Source organism: Fulvia fulva, chromosome 4 (assembly GCF_020509005.1).
Source record: "Fulvia fulva chromosome 4, complete sequence".
NCBI lineage: Eukaryota > Fungi > Ascomycota > Dothideomycetes > Mycosphaerellales > Mycosphaerellaceae > Fulvia > Fulvia fulva.
Window position 1 is genome coordinate 4464033 of NC_063015.1, and position 23905 is coordinate 4487937.

Consider the following 23905-nt stretch of genomic DNA (forward strand, 5'->3'; position numbering starts at 1 on the left):
ATTGGCACCTAGTAGGACACAGTCCCCGCTAGAGTCATCGACATAGAAGGATTTAACCTTATCCTGGGCCTCAAGTGGTTCTAGGAAGTCAACCCTGACGTAAACTAGCAGTCTGGCTCTACCAGACTACGGGACCGGCGTGGCCGGTACCACACGATCAGGTCGCACTCTAAGGTGTTCGACCTGAAGGACGACGAAGGCGAGCTAGAAATGTTCAACTCTATATGTTTAGCAGACTTCGCTATACGACACGAAGGACCCTAGCTCTTCTGCTCGCTTAGGCGACTCCCCGACGATGCCCTAGTTAACATCGACTTCGAGGAGCACGGCTTAGATGAGGCATACGAACGCCTCATAGCTATAGTAGGGGACCTAGACGACGAGTCTTAGCTACCGCAGGTAGGTGACTAGGTCTTCCAGACGTTGGTTGATCTCTTCCTAGAGATCTAGAGAGCTTAGCTCCCGGCCAGACTCCTACGGAAGAGAGCTTTCGACCACACTATCCCTACTAGTGACGCTCGACCCATTAACCAGCCCGTATACCGTCTGAACCCGGGTCAGCTTCGAGAACAGGCTCGCTAGATCCAGATGCTCCTTGATCGCGGACTGATCAAGGTCTCGTCCTCACCCTAGGGATCCCTAGTCCTCTTTGTCCCCAAGCCAGACGGCTAGTAGCGTATGTGTATCGACTATCGCGCCCTAAACGCCGCAACCACTAAAAACGGCTTCCCCCTCCTACGCATCTAGGAGTGCCTAGATACGGTCGCGAAGGCTGAATACTTCAGCAAACTAGACCTGGTCTTAGGGTACTAGCAGCTGCTAATCGACTTAGCCGACACGTACAAGACTGCGTTCAACACTAGGGATAGGAAGTACGAGTTCCTCGTCATGCCCTTTGGGCTAACAAACGCCCCAGCCTCGTTTTAGTCTATAATGAACGAGATCCTAAGAGATCTGCTTTGGAAGAAGGTCGTCGTGTACCTCGAGGACATCCTAGTCTTCTTAGACTCTAAGGAACAGCACGAAAAAGACCTGAAGGAGGTCTTCGACCGCCTAAAGAAAGCTGAACTGTTCTACTCCCCTAAGAAGTACGACATTGGAGTCAAGTCAGTCACCTTCTGCGGGCATTAGATCGAGAAGAATTCGATCAGGCCACTACGAGACAAGATCGACGCGATCAACAGTTGGCCTACGCCTACTAATGCATAGCAGATCAGGCAGTTCCTTGGCCTCGTAGGCTACTACCGCCGCTTTATTAAGGGCTTCGCGAAACTCGTAGCACCCCTCTTAGATCTTCTTAAGGAAAGCGACGAGTCCCTTAGGCGGAAAAAGCGTCGCCCAGTACGATGGAACGCCTAGTACGTATACGCTTTTAAGAGCCTAAAGCTCGCGCTGACCTCAGGGCCTATGCTGATCCCGCCTGACCCTAAGAAGCCCTTCACGATTGAGACTGATGCATCTGAATAGGCTGTAGGCGCTGCTCTCTATCAAATAGGAGCTGACAACTAGCTACACCCTGTGGCCTTCTCTAGAAGGAAGCTTTAGGGAGCCGAGCTGAATTACCTAGTTCACGAAAAGGAGGGCCTAGCAATTAAGGAAGCCCTCCGAACCTGGGACAACTACGTAGAAAATGGCTATACGGTCACGATCCTGACCGATCACTAGTCGCTTAGGTACCTTAACAGCACTAAGGGCCAGAGCAAGAGGATCGCACGATAGGCTAAAGAGTTTCAGCAATACAACTTGGACATCAGGTATCGTAAGGGGGAAGAGGCGATCGTTCCCCATGCGCTCTCCCGTCGGCCTGACTTTATCGGAGAAGGACCTGCTAACCTGGCTTAGCCGGTTGAGCAACTCGTAGCTATGAGATTCAAAGCTGACGAGACCGACTTGTTCCCTAAACTGATGAGGCAGTTCAAGTTGACGGGACAGATGCTAACTTGCGGTCCCCACCTCGAGAGCTTGATTAAGGCACGAGAAGAGGAATTCGAGCTGCTCCTACCGATCGACGAGTCTAAGGAACCTAGATTAGGCTTCATTCTTCTAGACGACAAGGGAACAGCGCCTTTCCTCGCACTAACCTAGCGTCTTGATCTAGTGAACTACGTACACTAGCGATACGGACACTTTACGGCGCCCGGGCTAATAGGTCAGCTCGAGACAAGAGCCTAGTGGCCTAGTATGAGAAAGGACGTGCGAAAGTTCATCGAATCCTACCCTAGATGCCAGCTGACGCAGAAAAAGAAGCCTAACAAGCCTAAAACACGCGAGCCGCGGTTTTACTAGGTTGACGACAAGCTCAGGCCCTTCGAGAGATGGGCGATTGATGTCGTAGGGCCTTTGCCGAAGAGTCTGCTAGGGAACGAGTACATCATCACGGCGATAGATTGCGCTACGGGTTGGCTAGTCGCTTAGGCCGTTCCGCGTGCGGATGCTGAAGCGACTACAGTATTCCTATACGAGAGAATCTATTAGGACTACGGGCCACCCCGCGAGCTCCTCTTAGACAATGGCAAGAACTTCCTAAGCAGGGTTATGAGCCACCTAATGAAGCAGTTCAAGGCTGATCATCGTCTAGCATCCCTATATTATCCTATAACGAATAGGAAGGTAGAAAACCTAAACGGTGTGCTAGGATCGATACTGACGAAGCTATATATCGGCAACGATGTCAGGCTGTAGGATACCTTCCTGCCTAAAGCGGTCTACTATACCAGATGCCGCTAGCATGCAACAACCCACCTTAGCCCCTTCTACCTTATGTATGGCCAACACCTACGAATCCTGGAAGACGAGAACGAGCTACGAGCTAAGAATGTCTCAGTTAACGACTATAGGAAGCGTATCGTCCGCGTCCGCTATACGCGTCAACTCGCAAATGAAAGACTACTTTCTCGAGCTCAGACTAGGAACCTAATAAGTCTGAAGTTGCTTCCGCCGGAGGTACAGCCAAGACGTAAAGTCGGAGAATAGGTCTTGCTGATGAACCTAGATCCGCGTAAGCTAGAACCTAAGTACTTTAGACCCTACAAGATCCGTAAAGCGAGCTTCCTAGGGACGTATGCACTTCAGACCCCCACGGGTAGGATTCTAAGGCATCTCGTCCATAGGAACAGGCTTATGTCAGCCGTGTGTAAGGATCCAGCTAAATTCTAGCATCGGCATCTAGCTAGGAGACTTCTAGATAGGTCCGGTGTTTCAGAAGATAAGCCAGAACTTAAGGAAGTTCTAGGCACTAGTCAAGACACGAGTCTTGATCTAAAGGACCTTTCAACTATACCGGAGGCTGAGTGGTTAAAGAAACAAGTTAAACTCTAGACTACGAAAGAACGTGGCCAGCCTCACGTAGGAGCGCGAGGGTTCTTAGTAGGGGAGGAAGGTCAAAGAAGAGAAGCTGACTTGCTAGAGCAAGTTCAGCGAGACCTAAGAGTCGCGAAGAATGCTTAGAGGGAAAGAAGCGAGCAAAAGACTTCAGCTAAAGTACTTAGGTCTCGAAGGCGATCTTATCAGATTGAGTTAAGAAGAGCAGGCGAGGAGCAAGATCAGGTACATTCCCTGCTACTCGAGAAGGACACTTAGGAAGATCGTCAGCCTCTATAACAAGAAAGTCCTTAGGAAGCCATCCCTGCCCTAGCTGAACCCGCTAAGGTCCCGTAGGAGATGCCGGTCAGGGAGATTAAAGTGTTCAGCTCGACGCTCTATCCCTAGGCCGACGAAAAAGAGTCAGCCCCACCTTAGGGAACATTGCTTAGATCAAGCGTGGCGGACGAAGTTATGGCCGGACCTGAAGCGGCTAATAGCCTTTTAGATATAGACATACCGGACTTAGCAGACCCGGAGGTTAGACAAGCTGACCTATCGTAGCAGCTGCTTCAAGAAGCCGAGGTAGTAGCTAAGACCGCTCGCCTAAAGGGACTGAGGCAGCGGATAACGAAGAAGAAACTATAGGAGCAAGCCTGGTTGCCGAAGCGGCGCTAAGGGAGTCAGGTCGTGAGAATCATTAATCAGGGTTGTCAGTCTATAGTACTCTTAAGTCAGGCCACTCGGCCACCTATCGCTCGCATGAAACAAGAACGTAGCACCAAATCACAAAGCAGCCTCGGGCTTATTATCATCTAGGCTCTTAGAGCCTCACTTCTAACCTAGGAACCGGAAATTGCTAGGCACCACCTCTAGATCCTCTCTATCATCATCCTCTCTATCATCATCCTCCATCATCGGTGTAGGCGAACGAGCTGAGGAGCTAGATGGAACTATGGCCCCTCTCGGCCTCTCGGTGATCGAGCCGAATCGTAAAGTACGTCTAGTCGCGATTGACCGCCTAAACCGCTCAGCCACTAGAAGAACGGGAGGACTAGCTATACGACCGTAGACCGTAGGCGAGGTCACGACCGCCTCGCCCTCACCCTTAGAGTCTTCTAGGAGAGGCGTCTATACCGGAATCTCGCGGAGCTGCCTAACGTAGTCGGAGGTATCGCTCAGACCCTCCTACGGCTCGTCACGGTCTAGGGTGTAGCGCGGCGACATCTGCCGAGGGCCACGCCGAGTCCTAGGAGCCGACTTCTTCTTAGCTAAGGCCGCGGGCTTCTTGCTAGCTGAAGACACGGGCTTCTTACTAGGAGGCTTCCTAGGCACCTTAGGTACACTAGCAGACTTGCTAGGCTTAGTTAGTGACACGAACAAGCCGTCGTCCTCCTCATCTGAGGTGTTCTCCTCCTAGCTAGGTCTATTCGCATCAGTCTCGGCGTTCTCGCGAATGAAGGCGCGGACGTGAGCCAAGTTAGCCTTTAACGCGGCCTTCAGGCGGCCAGCGGCGTCGCGGGCAGTATGAGGCTTGCGACTGACCTAGAAGACTAGACAATATATAGCCAGGGTCGGGGCGTCAATCTGAGCCAGATTGCGATGCTCAAACTTAGTGTTCTAGAACTGACTAGACTCCGTGACCTAAGTGACATCGTAGGCCTAGGGAAGATTGGAGAAGTCAGCCACCTCACTAGGGGTGACTAGGCGCTTAGAGTCCTTTGACCGGGAAGACCGCTCAGTGTGGCTAAACTTAGTACGAGACCGGCCACGGTCGTAGGTAGAGTGCTTGCCAGTCCAGAAACAATTAGTGTAGCCGCCGCGCTCGATGAAGGTGAAGTCGCCTATAGCATCAGGCTTAGGATCCTCCTAGTCGCATTTCTCTAGCTTGCTGCTCGGTAGGCTGAGTTGCTAGTACTTAGCAAAGGTTCCTAGCGGACGCTCGGCATCGCCCTTAGAACGGTAGCTTTGCACGCATCGCGTAGATCTAGAGCGGCCGCTATAGCAGCTGAAGACGATCGCCGCTAGCCTAGTTTGTACGGTGTGCGGTCTAAAAGCGACAGGCTGCCTTAGAATACCGCCCTTAGGGACCTCTTCGAAAACGTCGAAGTCGGAGTCTAACGCGGCTACTAGCTTCAGAACGCCGCTAAACTGGAAGCGGCTGTAGCGCGAAGGGAGCATATGAATCATCTCAAAGAATCCAGCTCCTCCGTCGATCCTCAGACACTAGCGCGCGACACGGGCCAACTGCAGCGCGATCTGATCGTCCAGCTTAACAACATCGCGAGAGAACCAGACTTTAAACTAGAAGGCGCAGAGCCGAGTCCACTGACCGGCTGACTATCCGGCAGGTGTATCCGGAAGGCGCGTCTCAGCACGAACGGGGAGCCGCGGGAAGTTGTTAGACACGGCCGAAGTGCAGGTGACGGTGAGGGCGTCTATCTAAGCTGTCAACTCCTCGCCTTAAGGAGAGCGCGGGACAGGAGCTATAGTGAGCTGTAAGGAAGAAAGGAGTCTGAAACACGTCAGCATCACCACGTCAACGCCGACACCGCGGCGCGGCTCACATACCTTGATCTGATTAAGAATGAGTTAGCCAAGGCTGAAGAAGGTCAAGGAAGAAGCTGCCGAAGGGCGAAGGGGTTGTTGAAGACTTAGCAAGCTTGAAGGTTGATGTTCGTGGTCAGATTGATTTGGAATAAGAGCGTGCTTTTGTGCTTGCGTTCTGCACGAGCCACCTGACACTGCGAGCTTCTGACGATGCAGGAAGGCGCGCACACGCGCAAGAAGCTCGCGGCGAGGTCATCTGACGGGGTCAGTGAGCTCGTGGTGAGCTCAGGCAGCAGAGTTAAGCCGCGCAAGGCAGTTGCACATACGGAGTGAAGTGAGCTGAAGGGTCGTAGGCTAGGAAGCCACGACGAAGGAAGCTGAAGCTTTAGGATCTCTTTTGTTATCGATTCAAGTACATGGGCGATCAGGCTGGCCGCCTCAGGCTGACACAGGTGTGTCAGGGTCTAGTAGGGGAGGATGTGACGTTCTTATCCGAACACACCGCCGGCTTGGCGCTCAGCTTTGTATTTAGATTTCTCTTAGGTAGCTTTCCTGTATCTCAGATTCACACTCGCCAAGGTTCTCACAACAGTTTATCACCCTGCTCAGCCACACAAGACTGATGACGGTTTCTGTCACACAACTCGAGCACCAGCATGGCGCACGCTTTTTGTGCGATCAATAAGTCAGCCTGCAACTCCACGCACACTGAAAGTGGCTGAGGATGAGGATAAATGTCATTATGCTCTGAGAGATAACTGCCATTACCAATGCCAACCCGCTCGCTTGAACGCATCAACGCCGCCAACCATGCATCTACTATAGCATAATCCCGAAAGTCCTGCCTTGCTCAAGCACCAGACCGCCGTACCTTCAAGAGCTTCTAGTGCTCGATGGCTTGCTCCCGACCTGGACTCCTCGCATCGGAAAGCAATGGTCTACGCTCATCAATTGTGATATTCGAAAAGCGATGCACGCGTGATGTGTTCGAAGGTGCTCGATGATGCTCGTCTGGGGCGACGTTCGAGAATCTTGTCGCTCGAGAGTTATTTGAGGGCGTGCGTCCTCGTTGCGAAAAGGATTTCCAGATGCTGAACCGGTCGTGGACTTCACTCGGGCTTACGCTCGGGCGTCGGTCTTTGTCTTCTGGTGTCTTGCCGCGGTCTCGGTAGGCGTAGACCACCCCAAAGCCGATGAGCACGAGTTTCATGAGTCCAACTAGGACGTAGACGATCCAAGCGCTCCAGCCTGTCCAGCCGACTCGGACCATCATGTTTACTGCGAAAAGCCAGGTGTACTGCGAAGTCAATATTAGCACATGTTTGCGATGGTAATCTTACTCGACAGCTTACGGGCACTTGAAGAATGAGTCCAACCAAGCTGAGACCGCCCAAATGTCCTAGATGCCAAGTCGTATAGACTTGAGGTATCCACTGAATAGCTGCCAGTATGGTCACAGCAATCCCAAGTATATCAGCCCATGTCTGCGCGACCCACGGGAAGCGATGCAAGACAATGGCGCAGACAAGGAGTACGGCAAAGGCGAAGGCACAAGTGATGAGAAGCACAATCCACGCTCGTCGTGCTCGACGGAAGGTTCTGTCCGGTCCAGATATCGATGGTCTCCGACCTTTGATCTCCGCATCTGCTTCCTCCTCCGCGTAGTAGACGTGCATGAGCAAGATGATCCAGAAACAGCAAATGTTGAGGTTCCTGCATTTCAGCACATCACGACTGCGCCACCGCTGCCATCCTGGCACTAGACTATCGCTTGTGTGCAGCGCCTGGCGACAACTTATACGGCATGAATGCTCGGCATGTTGGCGCCTGTCGCTTGCATGACATCCGCAGACAGTCCGTATATCAGTGTTAAGCTTTGCGCTAGTCTAACAGCAAGTTCGTCGGTGAAAGGGTCTGCGTCTGCGTCGAGATAGCCCACCACCGGCCCACGCTGCTGGAATCTGATATTGCTGAGCATCCATCAGGAGTGAGGCACGCGTGAGGAAGTGCATGTGGCATTCCACTTCCCCAACAGCTGACGATGGATGTATTGTCGCGCAGTCCCACCCCGCACGCTGTGATAGACTAAGCTGCAGAGGCGCATCATGGGTGCACCTTCCACGCTGCAATAGCACGAGCGAAACGTTGCCGTGTGGCGTGCGAGATGCAGATGCAGAAGGCATCTTGGAGCCAGCATCGCTCGTCAAGGATAGCATGTGATGCAACTTGTGGCCACATCGATTGTTGCAGTCATCTTCAGGTAATGCGGCAGCCTCTTTCAGTGCACTTCATATGCCACGGTGCCGCAATGGGCGTGGGGCAATGCATGTCCCTTCGACTGAAGTACTTCATTGAGGGCTGTTGTTATGACGACGAAGACCCTGGAATGACCACGAGACAGAAGTCGTTGGCAGTATCCATGATCTTCTGGTGGCCATTCCACATCAGCATCACATCAACATGAACCTACACCATTGATACGACCCCTCGCACCTATACAAGACCACGTGCTGCATTGCGAAGAGCTGACACAGTGCCCAAGGATCACGAGCTCTTGCCACTTGCGCTCAAGTGCGTGTCAACAGCTGGCACGAAGCCTCGCAGGCTAGAGCTTCATGAAGGCGATGACTTCATGTACTCCGGACACATTGAAGCACATGACTGGGGTGTCGTCGACCTAACGTGCTCAGAGCATCTCAAGATTGTCCCGCAAGACAGCGTGAGCCAAGTACTATCCACATGTAGACTATCTCTCAAAGGGTTAGAAGTTGGTCCGAACAATCGAGGGGTGTTCTTTGATGGACGTCGTGTGAGTCTTCCGGCTCTGGAGTGTCTGTCTCTGCACTCTACCGTCATCGATCCCGCCGAGTTTGGATCATGGATTCAGCAATGCAGCAAGCTCGGCCGACTGTCGCTCTATAAGACAGATCTAGTCGGCAGACAATTCCTTGAACACTGGCGGCCGGTATTTGACGCCATCAGATGGCATCCAAACAGCATGCATGTGTACTTCAGAGACTGCCTCACCATCGTCGAAAAGGATACACCAACGATAGATCACCACACGTCGAAAGTACCTCCTGAGCAATCAGGAACCACGATTGATGACCACGTCGCGTATGAGATCGAAAAGTACATCTCGAATGCTGGTGACTGGGACTTGAAGGAATACGAGGGGCTGCTCTGATCTGCCTCCAGTCCTGCCATATTGGTGCTCTAGCAAGCACGATCACCTTCTGGTCATCCACAGACTTCAGAACGGAACTGCACGCATAACTCTGGCGTTGCTTTGTTTTGCATCAAAATACCAAGCGTCCAGCAAACATGGCGACGTGTCTTCAAGTAGCCAGGCTTGTGGCGATGCTCTGAGCTGACAGAAGCTTTTCGTCGTAACCGCAAGGAAATGTCAACAGCAAAAGAAGCAGCACAAGCGATCAAGACCCAAGCCCTGGCTCGCCTTCCGCCCGGATACCAACACTTCTTGCATAAAATTGCAGGGTGAGTAGTATTCACTCGTGATGGTCCGTCTCAAGCTGACATCAGGTAGTCTCAAAGACGATCCGAACTCTGCAGACTTTGTGATCAAAAGCGGTAACCGGGAGTTCAGAGTGCACAGCCATGTGGTAGCGCTTCACTCGGATGCTTCACACTCGGTGCTGAAGCCCGGCTTCAGCGTACGTATAGCTACAGACCATCGTCTACGCACTTACTGATGCAGTCCGTAGGAGTATGAGGAACGCGAATGGGACTGGCAAGATAAAAAGGAGTCAGCCGGGATAGAAGCGGAAAGTGAGGCGGCGGCCAAAGTCATTGACTACTTCTACCGTTTCGAATACGATGCCGTCCCGGACAGTCTTGACATCCACGCCAGAGTCTATGCAATTGCTGACTGTTACTTGATGCCAGACCTCAAGCTTTACGCACAAGACCGCTTCGAGGCAGCAGCCAGCAGACTCTTCCAGATGTCCGTCAACTACCCCCCACAACCTTACAACGGACCATTTTGGCACCAGTTCCAACCATCATATGCGACCCAATATGCGAACCAGGTCGCCCCCGCACGCTCAAACTATGAGGCAAACAGAACTCGAGTTATCGCTCCAGCAGCTCCAGTATCTTCGGCCTATAACACCAAGGCCAAGGACATCGATGTTACAGCATTCTTCGAAGTCATCCCATTCATTTACAAGAAGAGCCTAGATATCAATCCTGGACTTCGCAAGTCTGTTGTCAGGGTGTGGAACAGCCTGACAGGCTACCAGAAGCAGGCACTGGGGCGGGACCACTGGACGGCGCTACTAAAAGAGGTGCCAGAGCTCGCTGTGGATCTGATTGTTGGGTATGGAGAGGAGCCAAGCGCAAAGACTACGGCATTTGGTGGGCATAGTCCATTTGGCCCAGTTGGTTCACAGACGACGACTGATTCTGGGGCTTTGAATCGAGCCATTGACTATGCAACCGGTGGTGGAGCGGCTAGACGGTATGCGATGTGAGTGACGGGAGGACCGGCAGTGTATGTAGAACCTCTGGAGCAAAGGCCTTTTGGTAGGATAAAGTGGAAAGTCGACGTCCCTATGACATGCTGTCGCTTCATGCTGGCGGTGGCGGTCGGCAGGTATAATTTGCAAAAGATCAGAGAACAATAGCTCTTGGTCCGGTGACTGAAACGATGAAGAAGACCTCGACGAGCCGTTTAGAAGCCGGTTCGTGCCAGTCGTCGACGATTATCTCATATGAGGCAAAGCTACAACGCCTTACCACTGCGCCATCAGACCAAGAACCACTGTCGAAAAGCAATGATCTAAGCCTCCATCATATACCTTCCTACTGACGTCGGTTGCCATTCTGGGCACGTGTCGACACCCACTTCCTGCCTCCGCCCGTGCTCGACGAGACGCAGGTACACAAGAGTATAGCAATCCTCCGTACCTCGAAAAGTCTTCATTAGCTCAATGATGCACCTGCCAGCCGCGCTTTCGCGATGCCTGAGTTCAAGACGGGTGATTTTTCAGATAGGAGAATGTGCAAGGTAAGGTCTTCTAGCCACTGGGCGCATGCTGGTCGTTGAACCAGTGATGAGTTGTTCTTTCTGCTCCCCGGAAGACCTTTCCGGTATGTCTATGCAGGAACCCGTGCAGAATATGATCGCAGGTGTTGTGGTGTGCTGGTACATCGGAGTGGTTGTAGATCTGGCTACGATCTTGCTCTGTGGAGTCTGGAGGTTGTTCAGCTGCTGATGACCCCTTCCAACCCCTTCTCCGCACCACGTTGTCACGCCTTGTAGCTATATGGTATACTTGGAATGCACAGCCTTTCGACAATCATCAGTAGCTCAATGGTAAAGCGCAGTCTTCGCGGCACTAGAGAGACTGTGACCACATGGGACAGCGTAGCCGACACATCCAGACCTTCAGATCTGGATGATGTCGTCGTCGTTGTCTCGATCATTCAGCTACTGGTGGTTGTTCTTGTTGCTCTTCGCATGACATAGCGTGTCATGGATCATTCGTCACTGCCTAGGGGTTGCACGGCCAACCCTTTCACCTGCGAGATCATATCAGTGGAACAAAGCGTGCGCACCAGACTGTTTTTGTTTAATGTTTTTATGATATCATTTGCTGCATAAGCTATGCTAGCTTCAGTAGAGACCGTGTTCCATCCATCATACGCACCAGCCCATATCAGACCAGTAGCCAGTAGCCAGTAGTAGCTCAAGGTACAGGGCAGCGATGAGCCACCTGACCAACCATCACACACATTTCGCACCAAGCAAAAGCTCGCTAGTAAGAACAACACGCAAAGGGGTAGTAGTATAGTCATCGGCCGGGAAGGACCAGGGGAGGTTGCAGTTGCAGTAAAGAGACATGCTGCGTTCTTTCCTCTTGCAGGGGTTCAAAGAGCTATGGGAGCTCTAATTTCTGCCGAAGAGTCTGTGATGTTGTGCAATGTTTCGTCTTTTTCTGCTCCGTCCGTAAAACGTGATCATGCTACCGTTCCCACCCAATCAGAGAGAGTGAGAAAGATGCATCAGCACTCCTCGCTCCCACGCACGCCAACGCCCGCGATGACCGGTAAAACACTTGGAACTGCTTAAGCCGCTGGCTTTGTCTCCTCGGTAGCGGCTGCGGCTGGAGCCTCTGATGCTGGCTCTGCTGCCTTGGTCTCCTCGCCCTTGGCCTCGCCGGCAGCGGCGTCGGCCTCGGCGCCATCTGAGGAAGTCCAGAGGGTGAGGTTGTCGCGGAGAAGTTGCATGATGAGAGTGCTGTCGCGGTAAGACTCCTCGGACAAGCTGTCGAGCTCGGCGATGGCATCGTCGAAAGCCTGCTTGGCAAGGTGGCATGCACGGTCGGGCGAGTTCAGGATCTCGTAGTAGAAGACCGAGAAGTTGAGCGCGAGGCCGAGACGGATGGGGTGGGTTGGGGTGAGCTCAGTCTGGGCGACATCGGTAGCGTTCTGTGTGAAGTTAGCAATCGTGCTGGCTTGTTTGACAGAACTGGCGGACCTTGTAGGCTTCGTGGGCAGCAGTCGCGGCAGTCTTGCGCTTCTCGCCGCTAGCGAACTCGGCAAGGTAGCGGTGGTAGTCACCCTTCCTGTGAAACACGTTATCAGTATGCCATATCTCGATGCGATAGCCTCCAAATGCCGAGCTTTTGATGGTGTACGCACATCTTGTGGTAGAAGACCTTGCTCTCGCCGGTCTCGGCCTTTGGAATGAGGCTGTCGTCGAGCACATCGAGCACATCCTGGCAGACCTTCTCGAGCTCGGTCTCGATCTTCTGGCGGTAGTCGCGGATGATGCCGACGTGCTTGTCCGAGCCCTTGGCCTCCTCCTTCTGCTCGATGCTGGAGATGATGCGCCACGAGGCACGACGTGTTCCGACGACGTTCTTGTAGGCTACCGAGAGGAGGTTGCGCTCGTCGACTGTCAATTCGCCGCCAATCTGGGTCGCGTGTTAGTCGTGGGCGGATTTGATGGAGGTCGTGTGAGCTTTTCGGAGGTGGTGCGATATCGCGACGTGGGCTGGGAGCTTGTCTGTGAGGCATACCTTTGCGACTTCCTACATCACATGTTAGCGGTTCATCTTCGCAATGCTTGCCATACCGTGTCTGCTCACCTTCATGTAGCCAACCATCTCTGCAATGACAAGTTAGCCCGTGTCGCACCAGAGATCAGGCGCAGGTGACGTACCATCGTAGCGCTCAGCTTGCTCACACAGCCGTGCGAGGAAGGTCTTGCTGTTGTCGCTGTCAGTGAGTGTCCCGGAAGCTGTCGCGATGTCGTCCTCGAGTGTACCTTTCGCGCTGTGAAAGTCACATATTAGCACAGTACACACACGAGCAGCATTCGCTGTTGAGCTGATTCGTTGAGGCATTTGCGGGTTGCGCATTGGCAGATGGAGGGGCAGGACGGGCATACCTCAGTGGCCATGATGGATGGGTGGTGTGGCGACTGGGTGGTGATGGAGTGGTGGTGGAAGCGGTGCCGATGCGAGGGAGGGCAGAGGGTGTTGTTGTTGTGTATGCGTCGTGTACTTGGTGATGTTCTGTTTGCGAGAGAGAAGCTCCACCGCGTTTGCCAAGCACAACGGAGAGCCTCAGGCCGCCGCTGTCAAGTTGGCTCGTCATGTTTCACCATCTTCCAAGTCCCGACCAACCAACGAATGTCAGCCAGCATGCTCTGCCAACGTCATCATCGAAGCTTCTACATACATGAAATTACATGTATGTACGTGGCACGCGTGGCCGTCGGGGATATGCTTGAAACGTGACATGACTCGCAGGGGTTGACGAAGCGATTCCACCAGATGCCCAATCTTGCAGCCCATCTTCAGGCATACACATGATACATCACACGCATCTCCCTCCCCCAGCCTCCAGGCTCGTGGCTCAGCCAGCGACCCGATGGAGATAGTACATGTAGCAGTCTTTGTCTACAATACACACTTATCACGACAACATCACAAGGCAGGATCCGCCACGCAGGTTCATGCCCAAGAGCTGTGAGCTGAACCAGCGCCCTCGACAAAACGGACTGCCAATGCAGCGGATGGCCTATCGCTATCTGGACACGAAGGCCGCATTCTCCGAATTCGACATTGACATGTGACAGTGGTAGCTTCCTCGTACGAATGTGCTGGCTGCACTAGAGTGCCGACGTGAATCTACTGCGAGCTCACGATACCTCCTTGTAGCATCAAGCCGGCCCTATTGAGATTATCCACTGCCCAAATGACCTTGTACGTCGTGCATCGCAGCGAGTTCCTCCATCTTGGGACCGATTTCTTCAACTTCAACGAGCATCACGAAGATTTGGTAAGCGCATCTTCTCTACTTCATGTCTCGCTCCGCTTTTCGTCATAGCCGTCCCTTCATGAGCCGTTCACTCTACCACAAACGAGTTGCTTGGTTTGGAACGCACGCCCGATACACGACACCATTGCCTTCGAGAAGGGAACAGCGTTGAGCCTAAAGGGGAAGATCCCCATAAGCGAGCAAGGATGCCAGAAACGAAGTACTTCTCCAAGGACATCACCCTCTCCACCCACTCCGTCCCTCCCAACACCACTTTCCCAGCAAAACTCGCCTACTGGACTCTAGGCTCGCCCTTATCTCCGGCAATCCTCCTACCAACCTGCTACGGCGGCACCCTCGCCAGTACCTCTCCCTTCCTCTACGCCGATGATGGCCCACTTCCACCTTCAAAGTACTTCCTCATCGTCGTGGCACTCCTCGGCGGTGGCGAGTCTTCTTCGCCTTCGAACACTCCAGCGCCCTATAACGGCCCTGAGTTTCCCAAGACAACTTATGAAGACAACATTTGTCTCCAGTATGCTCTCTGCCAAGAACTTGGGATCAAGCGCTTGCACGCATACATCGGCTTCTCAATGGGTGGACAGCAAGCCTACCACATGAGCACCCTGTACCCCGACTTTGTGGAAAACATGGTCTGCATGGCTGGTAGCGCACGTACAAGTTGGCATAACTGGTGTTTCCTCGAAGGTCCGAAACAAGCGCTTATCAACTCCGTCGACTTCCACGATGGTCACTACACCGACACTGCCGTTCGAGGGACAAAAGCGTTCTTCAGGGTGTACTCAACATGGGCTCTAAGCCCTGAGTGGTTTCGCCAAAAGTCGTGGGAAGCGTCCGGCTTCGACAATCTGGAAGCATACCTCGGTGCACGCTGGAGTGGACCAGCTGATGCCAACGACCTGCTCGCGCTACTCTGGACGTGGCAGCAGGGTGATATTGGAGTGTATCATCCTGATGATGGGGGAGATTTGACGAAGACGTTGGCGAGGATTAAGGCGAGGTGTTTGATTATGCCGAGTCGCACGGATCAGTATTTTCCGGCTGAGGATAATGCGGAAGAAGTGAAGCATCTGAACGATGGCGTTTGTAGACCAATTGAGACCATCTGGGGCCATATCGCTGGTGGTGGGGGTGGAACGAAGGAGGATACGGAGTTCATGAAGAGTGAGATTGCAAAGTTCTTGCAAGTATCGTGATCGATCGTATGTACATCGCGCCGCGTTGTTACTGTCGGTATGCTACACGTCTATCTCGTTCGTACCTTGGGACTTCCGCCTCAATCCATACCAACATCTAACGTAACCTTCAACAAGTCCTCTCCCTCAATCTTGCTCCTCTTCCCCTCCAATTCCTCCATATCCCACGCCACAGACACATACCGTCCAGCCAGCCAATCTCGTCGTTGCGCAGTGAGCCAGACAATCGTATCACCCGCCAGTCCCGGCTCGTCAATCAACACACTATGCATGCCCTCCGGCATTCCCTTCGCCAATTCCGTGGGTACACCGCCTGGATGGATCCCAACAGACAAAAGTGCCTGATCGGCGTAATCGGCGTTTAAGAAGTCCCCGAAGCGGAGGAGCGCCAGTCTGCCCATTTGGCAGCCCTCATGTCGCTGACTGTCACAAGGAAAATGTCCACCGGACCGAGGGCCGCTGTCCATCCTCTCCACAGAGTCACAGACCTTGGGCGATGCCCTGCAGGCTGCATGAACAAAGCCGAATGGAGGAGACAGCACCAACCTTGACTCGGCTGCCGGTTGTCGTTGTGACCTCGTCTATGGCCATGTCAAGGCGTCGTCGATATATACAGCACTTCCCACCGTGATCCCGATCTGCTAACATCTAGCCATCAACCACACAGCCACCATGTCTCGCCCTACCCTCAAGACGCCACTATGCGAGCTGCTCGGAATCGAGTACCCGATCATCCTCGCCGGCATGGCCAGGACATCCTCCGGTCCACTGGCAGCAGCAGTATCGAATGCCGGCGGACTGGGTGTCATCGGCGGACTGGGCTACACACCAGACCAACTACGCGCCATCATCGCCGAGACCAAGGAGAACCTGCGAGACAAGAACCTGCCGTTCGGCGTTGATCTTGCACTCCCACAAGTCGGAGGCTCCGCGCGCAAGACGAACCATGACTACACACACGGCCAGCTGGACGAGCTGATCACCGTGACGATTGAAGAGAAGGCGAGCTTGTTCGTCTCAGCTGTTGGTGTGCCACCACCACATGTCATCAAGCGACTACACGATGCTGGAGTCCTAGTCATGAACATGGCCGGACACCCAAAGCACGCACACAAGGCGCTGAAGGCAGGTGTTGATATCGTTTGCGCGCAAGGAGGAGAAGGAGGTGGACACACTGGAGACATCGCCACCAGCATCCTTATCCCATCCGTGGTCGATGTCGCCAACCAGTACCAGAGCCCCATGACCGGCAAGCCAGCAATGGTTGTCGCCGCAGGTGGCATCTACAACGGCAGATCGCTGGCGGCCACTCTCGGCTACGGCGCTGTCGGTGCCTGGGTCGGCACACGATTCGTCGCAGCAGAAGAAGCAGGATGCAGCAAGCTGCACAAAGAGGCAGTCGTCAGCGCAGCCTTCGAAGACACCGCACGAACACTGGTCGTCTCTGGACGTCCACTACGGATGAAGCTCAACGACTACGTCAAGTCTTGGGACCACGACAGGCCGCAAAAGGTCAAGGAGCTCACCGACAAGGGCATCGTACCCTTGGCTCACGACATGGACAACGATGTCGATGTCGACATTCCTTTCTTGATGGGTCAAGTCGCTGGTGCCATCACAGAGATTAAGCCTGCTAAGGCGATTGTTGAGGAGATGGTCACGGAGTGTGTGGATATTCTGAAGGCACAGCAGAGTTATATTGGTGAGAGCAGAGCTAGGTTGTAGTGTACTAATAATTATCCACAGAAGTCAGAGGTCTTACCATGGCAACATTGCAGTTTCCACTTCAGCATCTTAACGACTCCTAAGACATGCCACGACATCTTCTAACTTGCTGACATATACAACCAGTAGTGCGGCTTTGTTCGACATATCACGGCACGATGGCAATTGTTCCATTGTGTCGACGAGACATCACTTTGCACTGTCTTGTCTTCGGTACAGATCACAATCCCCTTTGTGCTGATATCTTTGAGTGAGGCGCTTTGTCGTCCAGAACACTCTCGAGTATAAACACTTTGTGACCGCCCTGGAGCGCTCCCCTCCCAAACCCTACGAATCTCTTTGTTGACCAAGAGCCCCATTGACTGTTTCCGGTGCAGCAGGTCTACACCACAGCTTCACGATTCACGACACAGCATTTACACTAGCATCAGCATCAGCGTTCAGCATTTCAGCTTTTACCACCAACACAAGCAAGAAAGAGACAGTAAGCAAGATGAGCAATTCTTACTACGGTCAGGGAGAGCAGGACCAATGGAGTCACTACCAGAGCAACTCAAAGTACCGCACTGACACTCAGCAGAGACAACAACAGGAACGTGCTCGCCAACGTGCGGCCTACGAAGCCAGAGCTGCTCCACAGTCGCAGGCGACTGATGCCAACATCGATATGGCCAGCCGCAACTTCAACTACATGAACCTCGACGGCTACGGTCGTCCAGGACCAAGCAACACCATCAACCGCACAGAGGATGGCCGCTTCGTAAAAGAGAATGTCAGCTCTCGCGATCAACACCGTCGTGGCGCCAGCGACAACACAACCGACACTCGCGAAGACACGCGTCCCACCTCCTCCGCATCCACCAAGAGCTCGATCTTCGGTGGTTTCTCCTTCAGCCGCAATGGTACCGGTGCCTCCAGCAGCAGCCACAAGCACAGCTCCAGCGCAGGTGACGAGCGCCAGCGAAGACCAAGCATCAAGGAGAAAGTTCAAGACGTCTACCGCCGAATGTCAAACTCTTACAACAAGGCTACTGACAACTTCAGCAAAGCCGTCGATCCCTACGTTAATATCACCAAGCTTAACGCTCACGAGCGTCAGCGATGGGAGGCAGAGCTTAGGCAGGGCGCTGAGGATAAAGAGGAAGAGAAACGCCGTTCTCAGTCCTCCTACCATCAGTCCTACCAGCAAGCTTATCCATCCTCGCCAACCACATCACACGTCCCATCGCGATACTCAGGCGAGTCCCGAACCGAAACATTCGACTTCATCGAGCGGAGTGAGACGAACCAGTCCACTGCTCCCAAGCCAAAGAAGTCCAAGGACCTCCTTACGACAGGTGAGCGCGCCGCCGTTTTCGTCTCCAAGATTGTCGATCCTGTCAAGAAGAGGCGAGACTCTGATGATAGTGATATGAGCTTTGCTGACATTGCGCCGCCTGCAGAACTCGATACGTGTTCGAGATGTGGTGAGGCGGTGACGGGGTTCCTCACCAAGGGGAGGTGTGCGGAGTGTCATAAGAATTGGTTGCAGGGTAAGTGATCTCTCATCTCGTAGTTTGTTGTTGTTGATTAAGCGAGCGGTGTTTGTTTAGTTTTGATTCGGGTGGAGGTGTCGTGCTGGGCATAGTATCTCTTATCTGTCTTTTAACATATCGCTGGCGTTGATAAGGCGTTAGGCGTTCTTTAATCTCTTTCGCATCAAAATCTTCTTTCCTTATAACCTATCTCCCACTTCATTTCATATTTCGCAGGCTTTGATCACCAGTAGTACGTGCAGCAACTTACCGATCACAGAGTTCTGGGACGCATCCGACTCCCCAGCCATCTCTGCCCAAGCGCTCGACCCCGAAGGTACCAACTCCGACTACAGCAACCGCTCCTCCTCCTCCTCCTCTCCCGGCATCCCTCGCGACGTCAACGAAGAAGAGTACATGAAACTCACCGCTTCCCATCGCATCCGTCGAGTTCGCCAAACGATGTACAGTGACCCTGGCAATCCCTTCTCGCTCGACGACTACTCTCCTACAGACGCTGTGGCCAAAGAGCTTGGGAATGCCGTCTACGATCCGGATGCTATTCCTACGATCCTCAAGCGTCTGAGCGATGCCGTAGCAGAACCCGAGGCGGAGTCGCCTATATCGCTTGGTCCTAATCCGTTCGAAGAACAGGCGGCGAATCACAAGACTATCCTCGAACCAGAGTTTATCATGCTTACCCCTTCCTCGGCCGATATCACCACAATCAAGCTGGAAAGCACAGTCTACAACCCAGCCTCCCCTACCACAGCCCTCGCAGCACCTGAACAAGAACCAGATTCTCCCATTTCTCTTGGCCCCAATCCCTTCGAAGAGCGCCCAAGCCTCAATGCATCTCCAGTCCTCACACGAGACTCGGCACAGCTACTCGCCCCAACGCCCAAAAGATCCGGCACGCCAACTCTTATCAGAGATCACTCAATCCCGAGTCCTACACCTCCGCCGAAGGATGAGAATTCTCGGATGATTTTGAGTGGGAGTGTCCGACGTACTGTGCATCCTTTGCGGCACAGGAGGAGTGAGACTGTGCCGAGCGGGAGCGAGAGGAAGATAGGAGCTGGTATTGGGGCTGGTGCTGGGATCAGGGACACAAAGTTCTATGGATTCTACGATGATGTGTTGGATGGGTATCGAGGTAGTCGGATGTTTTAATGTCTGCAGAGGTACAGGTGTGATGTATGGGAGTGATCGACAATGCGTTGCATAGAGTTCGGGTAGTGGCCGTGTATCCGGAGATGCTTTGCTGTATGATGTTAGCGCTGGTGGGAAGTGCTTCGTGAGGCACAGCACCTAACTTGACAACAAGTACGTACATCATCGTAAAAACACATCAAGTACCATGGCAGCCACTAGACATAGTTATGATGACTGGCCAACGGCACCTGAAGGTAACATCACTTTTCTATGCCCACAGCCTGACCCACACTGACGGATCAACAGGTTGCAGCCCAATGGCAGTTTGGGACCAAGACCTTCCACCGCACTAGCACGACACAGAAGCTCATCTCTGCGGTATCTCATGGCCACAGATCTCTTCATTGATGGAGATCTCATCATGCTGTACCAGCGACGTCGAAGCCTCTAATTCCTGCTTCCAGTACTGCGAGACGTCTTACAGTCCGCAAGAGTTCTCGGAATGCCTTCGAAGAACTTTGGACATTGGGACGTTCGGCAGCAGTTGCAATTTTGGTAATGATGTGCTGCCAGTGCTCGAAAAGGTTGACGGATGGCAGTTGGGCAAGCTTACTACGCTAGCGAATGGAGGATATGTGCTATTCGCATTGCTGGTAGGGTTTGCTGTGTGGAAGAGGCGGGATGTTTGGCAATGGTTGTGACTTAGGATCACACGGAGCCCGATCACTCACTGAAGCACGTGTCATGCCGAGGACCCGCCTGTCCCGCCTTGGACTGTGCTTCGCGCCTCAACTTCCGATGCCACGAAATAGCTTTGTCAGTTCTTCACTGCACCAACTACACCATCCGAAGTGCCTGCTATTGGGACTGTCGCATCCTTGTCTCGACAGCTCGACCTGTTGCTGCTACACCAATAGAAAGCCGTGACGACACCACTAGTGACGACAAGACGAGATACAACACCACCAGCGACAACATCATGAGCGATAACACCACCAGCTAAAACATCATCATCGACAGCGTTCCTAGCGGCAATCCTACAAGCGACATGGACTCAGATAGTATCCACAACCTCGCCATCGTGAGAGGTGGATTGACGGTGCTTGCAAAAGAGAGTGGCAGTCTTCGGCCAGGAGCACTTCTGCGGGAACTGGAAAAGCTGCGCGATCTATTCAAAGGAATCGACATTGCCGAGGAGAATGCTGAAAGGTATGTGCGACACTGCATCTATATTTTCCACAGAGCAGAGTAACACTGACACTGCGAAGCGCTCGTAGCAGTGCCGCCACACAGGTCTTCAACACCTACGAGCTCACCGAGATGATCCTTCAGCAGCTACCATTGCAGGATCTTGTCAAGGCTCAACAGGTCTGTCGAATGTCTCGCAACGTCTGCCGAGACTCGAAGCGCATTGGCCATGGGTTCAGTGTCTACTCCGTCGACGTCAACCTGCGCTGCAACGCACCATTCAAGAAGCTCATCGACTTCGACCTTACTCGCCGTTTGGGTTTGCGCAACACACTACATCTTCTCGGTGGCCAGCCAGTGGGTCCCACCGCGAATTGGTTACCACACGAGTGGTATGCCGAGCCACCAGACCGTGCATATGTGTCCTTCGTGCTCGGTCACGAGTCCAAACGTACATGGCATACACGAGGCTTTAGCCGATCTGATCGTTTCGAAGCGAGCTCCACCATCTATGATCGAACCATCATAGCACCAGCAACGCCGACCCCGAATGCCAACGACGCCGAGCGCGAGCTGTGGCGAAGCGTAGCCTGGACTCAAGACGACTGTGAGGTGAAAGTGCACCTGCGCAGAGAGTGCTCAGAGGGTCATCCTCTGGACGACATAAGGGTGTTTACACACGGTGTCACGCTAGGCGAGATATTTGACTGGATGTGGAGCATGATTACAGCCAGGCCACTTTGGACAAAGGTCAAGTGTCCAACGGGTGACCTTCTCGACGGTCACCGCACGGAGACCCAGACAAACGGCACGACTGTCACATATGGACCGAAAGAATGGTAGCGTTCTTCGTCCGGGCTCGGGTAGTGAGATGTTTATCAACGCGACCGTTGAACACTTAGCTGGGATTCCAAGCCATGGATGGACGCAAGAGCTGGCAGCCAGCAGTGGTCGGACACAATGAGTCGCCTGATAGCTACTAGATCCAGGATGACTCGAAGGGGGATGCGAAGTCAAGCCTTGTCGCGCCAGAGTCGATGGCAGTAACACATACGAAGGGACACCATAGGCTCGAGAAAGCCGCGATCTGCCAATATGTCCAGTCACTAGACGATGCGTATGGTAGAGGGTCATGAGCGACATACGCAAGAGAGAGCGATCACATGCAAATTTCTGTAGCAAGAGCTGTTCTCTGTTCTCATACGCCCACGGAAGATCGGAACATTTTCATTTCAACAGCTATCTCATCACAAGTCATAACGACAGTCCAATACTCTGCGCTGCGGCATAGTTCAGGCTATTCTCCTTTTGACTCTTGTGATCTACGGCGGCTCAGAGACATAGTCCATCTTCCTAGCACCATTCTATCATCCCTTTCGCACACCTACCTCCTAACTCAGAATACTAGTTCACTGCATTGAAGATCGTCGACGGGAGTGAACTAGCGGGGTCTCCGTTCGTCTGTGGTATTACGCAAGACGTCACCGGCTGTATTGATTTCGACTATTCACCGAAGCATGTGCAACGACCATTTTCTTAGCTTCACAAGCTGTATATAAGACTACGGCACCGTCATTCCTCAAGTGCCTCTGCTACTTTGCCGAATACACTGAGCTCAACCAAACCACACATCTGCCACAAACATGGCCTCGGGCGACAGACGCATACCCACCTGGGCGAAGGAGGAGCTAGTGCATCTCACAAACAAATGCGACAACCTGAAATTGGGAGATCTCAAATCACGTCTCAAATCACTGCTTGAGTCGGTTGAAGCAGAAGAGAGGTATGATTTGTTCCTGTGCGGTGGACAATGTCCTCTGTAGACTAACGTAGTACACGAAAACAGAAAGGCAGTCACAGAAGTTTTCAACACCTACGAGCTTGTCGAGAAGATCCTTGAGGAGATTTCTCTTCCAGACCTCCTCAACGCACAACGCATCTGCAGAACGACTCGATCCGTCACAATGCGTTCGCATCGCATCGCCTCGGACTGTTTCGTGTACAGCAAACTTCCCAGCGGTCGATCAGTCCGTCCATTCCGAGGTCAAGTCGACTTCGACAGCATGGCCGAAGTACCATGCCGCTACTTCTATCGATGCAAATCATGGTTCGGCAACGATACCGGCGGCTGGACACTGCATATCGACTACTGTGTCCAGCTTGCACCGACTAAGCCCAGGGGCCACACGATCCGTAGCAGTTCTAAGCGAATCATCACCACCAAACCGCGTCAGACAAGTAACATGGCAGCAGAAGACGACGGAAACGAGGAGCAATATGGAACAGAACTGTGGAGGCGTGCACGTTGGATGCAAGAAGGCAAGGCTGTGCTGTGCATCGTGCACAGTCACTGTCCTGACGGTCATGATCTGCATGAGGAGAAGATGTTTCCGGCGAACGCCACCCTTGGGGAGACGTTTGACTGGATGAGTCGAGGACGTGGAATACCTGATGGAAAGCCGTGCCCAGGTGGGAAACATGATATTGCTTACTAGCCAGGGTATTCTATGGCCATCGATCGAGCGAAGAGAAGAGCAGTGACTTCTGATAAGACACACAGCATGGTCCAGATACTAGACATGGGCAGTCATACGAGCAGTGAGCCATAGTTCAGTATCCGATTGATGAAGCATAACTTTCAATGTGCACTCGCCTGAGACGCCAAGCACCTTTACGGCGAGGCCTCGAGTAGAGCATAAAGACACTTCTAATTCTTTGTTCTGCTCTTCTATAGCAAAAACGTATTGGGTGTATTGAAAGCGACGCCGTTGAACATTCGCCTCGACGTCCATTCGTATTTGCTCAGCGTACTTCCATGGCCAGTATGATATTCACTCGAGCATGCGGCGCACTAACGAGCCTTTCTCGCTATGTGGCCCGACGTGTAAGGGGAGAGGATAGTTGACCGGCTGTCCGTTGAGGGAGACGGTAGATGATGGGGCGGATGGATGGCAATGACTAGTG

General features: G+C 53.0%; 10 protein-coding genes across 10 annotated transcripts; 7 read left to right on the forward strand and 3 right to left on the reverse strand.

The window, feature by feature from the left end:
- Positions 1-6733: 6733 nt before the first annotated feature.
- CLAFUR5_04941 (uncharacterized protein) lies at positions 6734-7526 on the reverse strand (the record flags this gene model as incomplete). Its single annotated transcript, XM_047904089.1, has 2 exons — positions 6734-7147; positions 7203-7526. The coding sequence occupies 2 exons, from the start codon at positions 7524-7526 to the stop codon at positions 6734-6736; spliced, it is 738 nt and encodes a 245-aa protein (XP_047760903.1).
- Positions 7527-8848: 1322 nt separating this feature from the next.
- Positions 8849-9037, forward strand: CLAFUR5_04942 (uncharacterized protein; the record flags this gene model as incomplete). The annotated part of the gene is made up of 1 exon (XM_047904090.1): positions 8849-9037. One exon carries the CDS (start codon positions 8849-8851, stop codon positions 9035-9037), a length of 189 nt encoding a protein of 62 aa, XP_047760179.1.
- Positions 9038-9253: 216 nt separating this feature from the next.
- On the forward strand, positions 9254-10343 carry CLAFUR5_04943 (uncharacterized protein; the record flags this gene model as incomplete). Its single annotated transcript, XM_047904091.1, has 3 exons — positions 9254-9348; positions 9398-9524; positions 9576-10343. The coding sequence occupies 3 exons, from the start codon at positions 9254-9256 to the stop codon at positions 10341-10343; spliced, it is 990 nt and encodes a 329-aa protein (XP_047760902.1).
- A 1597-nt stretch (positions 10344-11940) lies between these two features.
- On the reverse strand, positions 11941-12983 carry CLAFUR5_04944 (uncharacterized protein; the record flags this gene model as incomplete). The annotated part of the gene is made up of 4 exons (XM_047904092.1): positions 11941-12303; positions 12353-12440; positions 12517-12791; positions 12966-12983. The coding sequence occupies 4 exons, from the start codon at positions 12981-12983 to the stop codon at positions 11941-11943; spliced, it is 744 nt and encodes a 247-aa protein (XP_047760908.1).
- Positions 12984-14348: 1365 nt separating this feature from the next.
- CLAFUR5_04945 (Homoserine O-acetyltransferase) lies at positions 14349-15359 on the forward strand (the record flags this gene model as incomplete). The annotated part of the gene is made up of 1 exon (XM_047904093.1): positions 14349-15359. The coding sequence occupies one exon, from the start codon at positions 14349-14351 to the stop codon at positions 15357-15359; it is 1011 nt and encodes a 336-aa protein (XP_047760907.1).
- An 80-nt stretch (positions 15360-15439) lies between these two features.
- On the reverse strand, positions 15440-15760 carry CLAFUR5_04946 (Short chain dehydrogenase citE; the record flags this gene model as incomplete). Its single annotated transcript, XM_047904094.1, has 1 exon — positions 15440-15760. One exon carries the CDS (start codon positions 15758-15760, stop codon positions 15440-15442), a length of 321 nt encoding a protein of 106 aa, XP_047760906.1.
- A 271-nt stretch (positions 15761-16031) lies between these two features.
- Positions 16032-17084, forward strand: CLAFUR5_04947 (Putative monooxygenase; the record flags this gene model as incomplete). The annotated part of the gene is made up of 1 exon (XM_047904095.1): positions 16032-17084. The coding sequence occupies one exon, from the start codon at positions 16032-16034 to the stop codon at positions 17082-17084; it is 1053 nt and encodes a 350-aa protein (XP_047760905.1).
- Positions 17085-17577: 493 nt separating this feature from the next.
- Positions 17578-20204, forward strand: CLAFUR5_04948 (uncharacterized protein; the record flags this gene model as incomplete). Its single annotated transcript, XM_047904096.1, has 3 exons — positions 17578-18616; positions 18879-19746; positions 20060-20204. The coding sequence occupies 3 exons, from the start codon at positions 17578-17580 to the stop codon at positions 20202-20204; spliced, it is 2052 nt and encodes a 683-aa protein (XP_047760909.1).
- Positions 20205-20801: 597 nt separating this feature from the next.
- CLAFUR5_04949 (uncharacterized protein) lies at positions 20802-21784 on the forward strand (the record flags this gene model as incomplete). The annotated part of the gene is made up of 2 exons (XM_047904097.1): positions 20802-20962; positions 21022-21784. 2 exons carry the CDS (start codon positions 20802-20804, stop codon positions 21782-21784), a joined length of 924 nt encoding a protein of 307 aa, XP_047760182.1.
- An 800-nt stretch (positions 21785-22584) lies between these two features.
- On the forward strand, positions 22585-23436 carry CLAFUR5_04950 (uncharacterized protein; the record flags this gene model as incomplete). Its single annotated transcript, XM_047904098.1, has 2 exons — positions 22585-22724; positions 22788-23436. 2 exons carry the CDS (start codon positions 22585-22587, stop codon positions 23434-23436), a joined length of 789 nt encoding a protein of 262 aa, XP_047761051.1.
- Between the last annotated feature and the right edge of the window lie 469 nt (positions 23437-23905).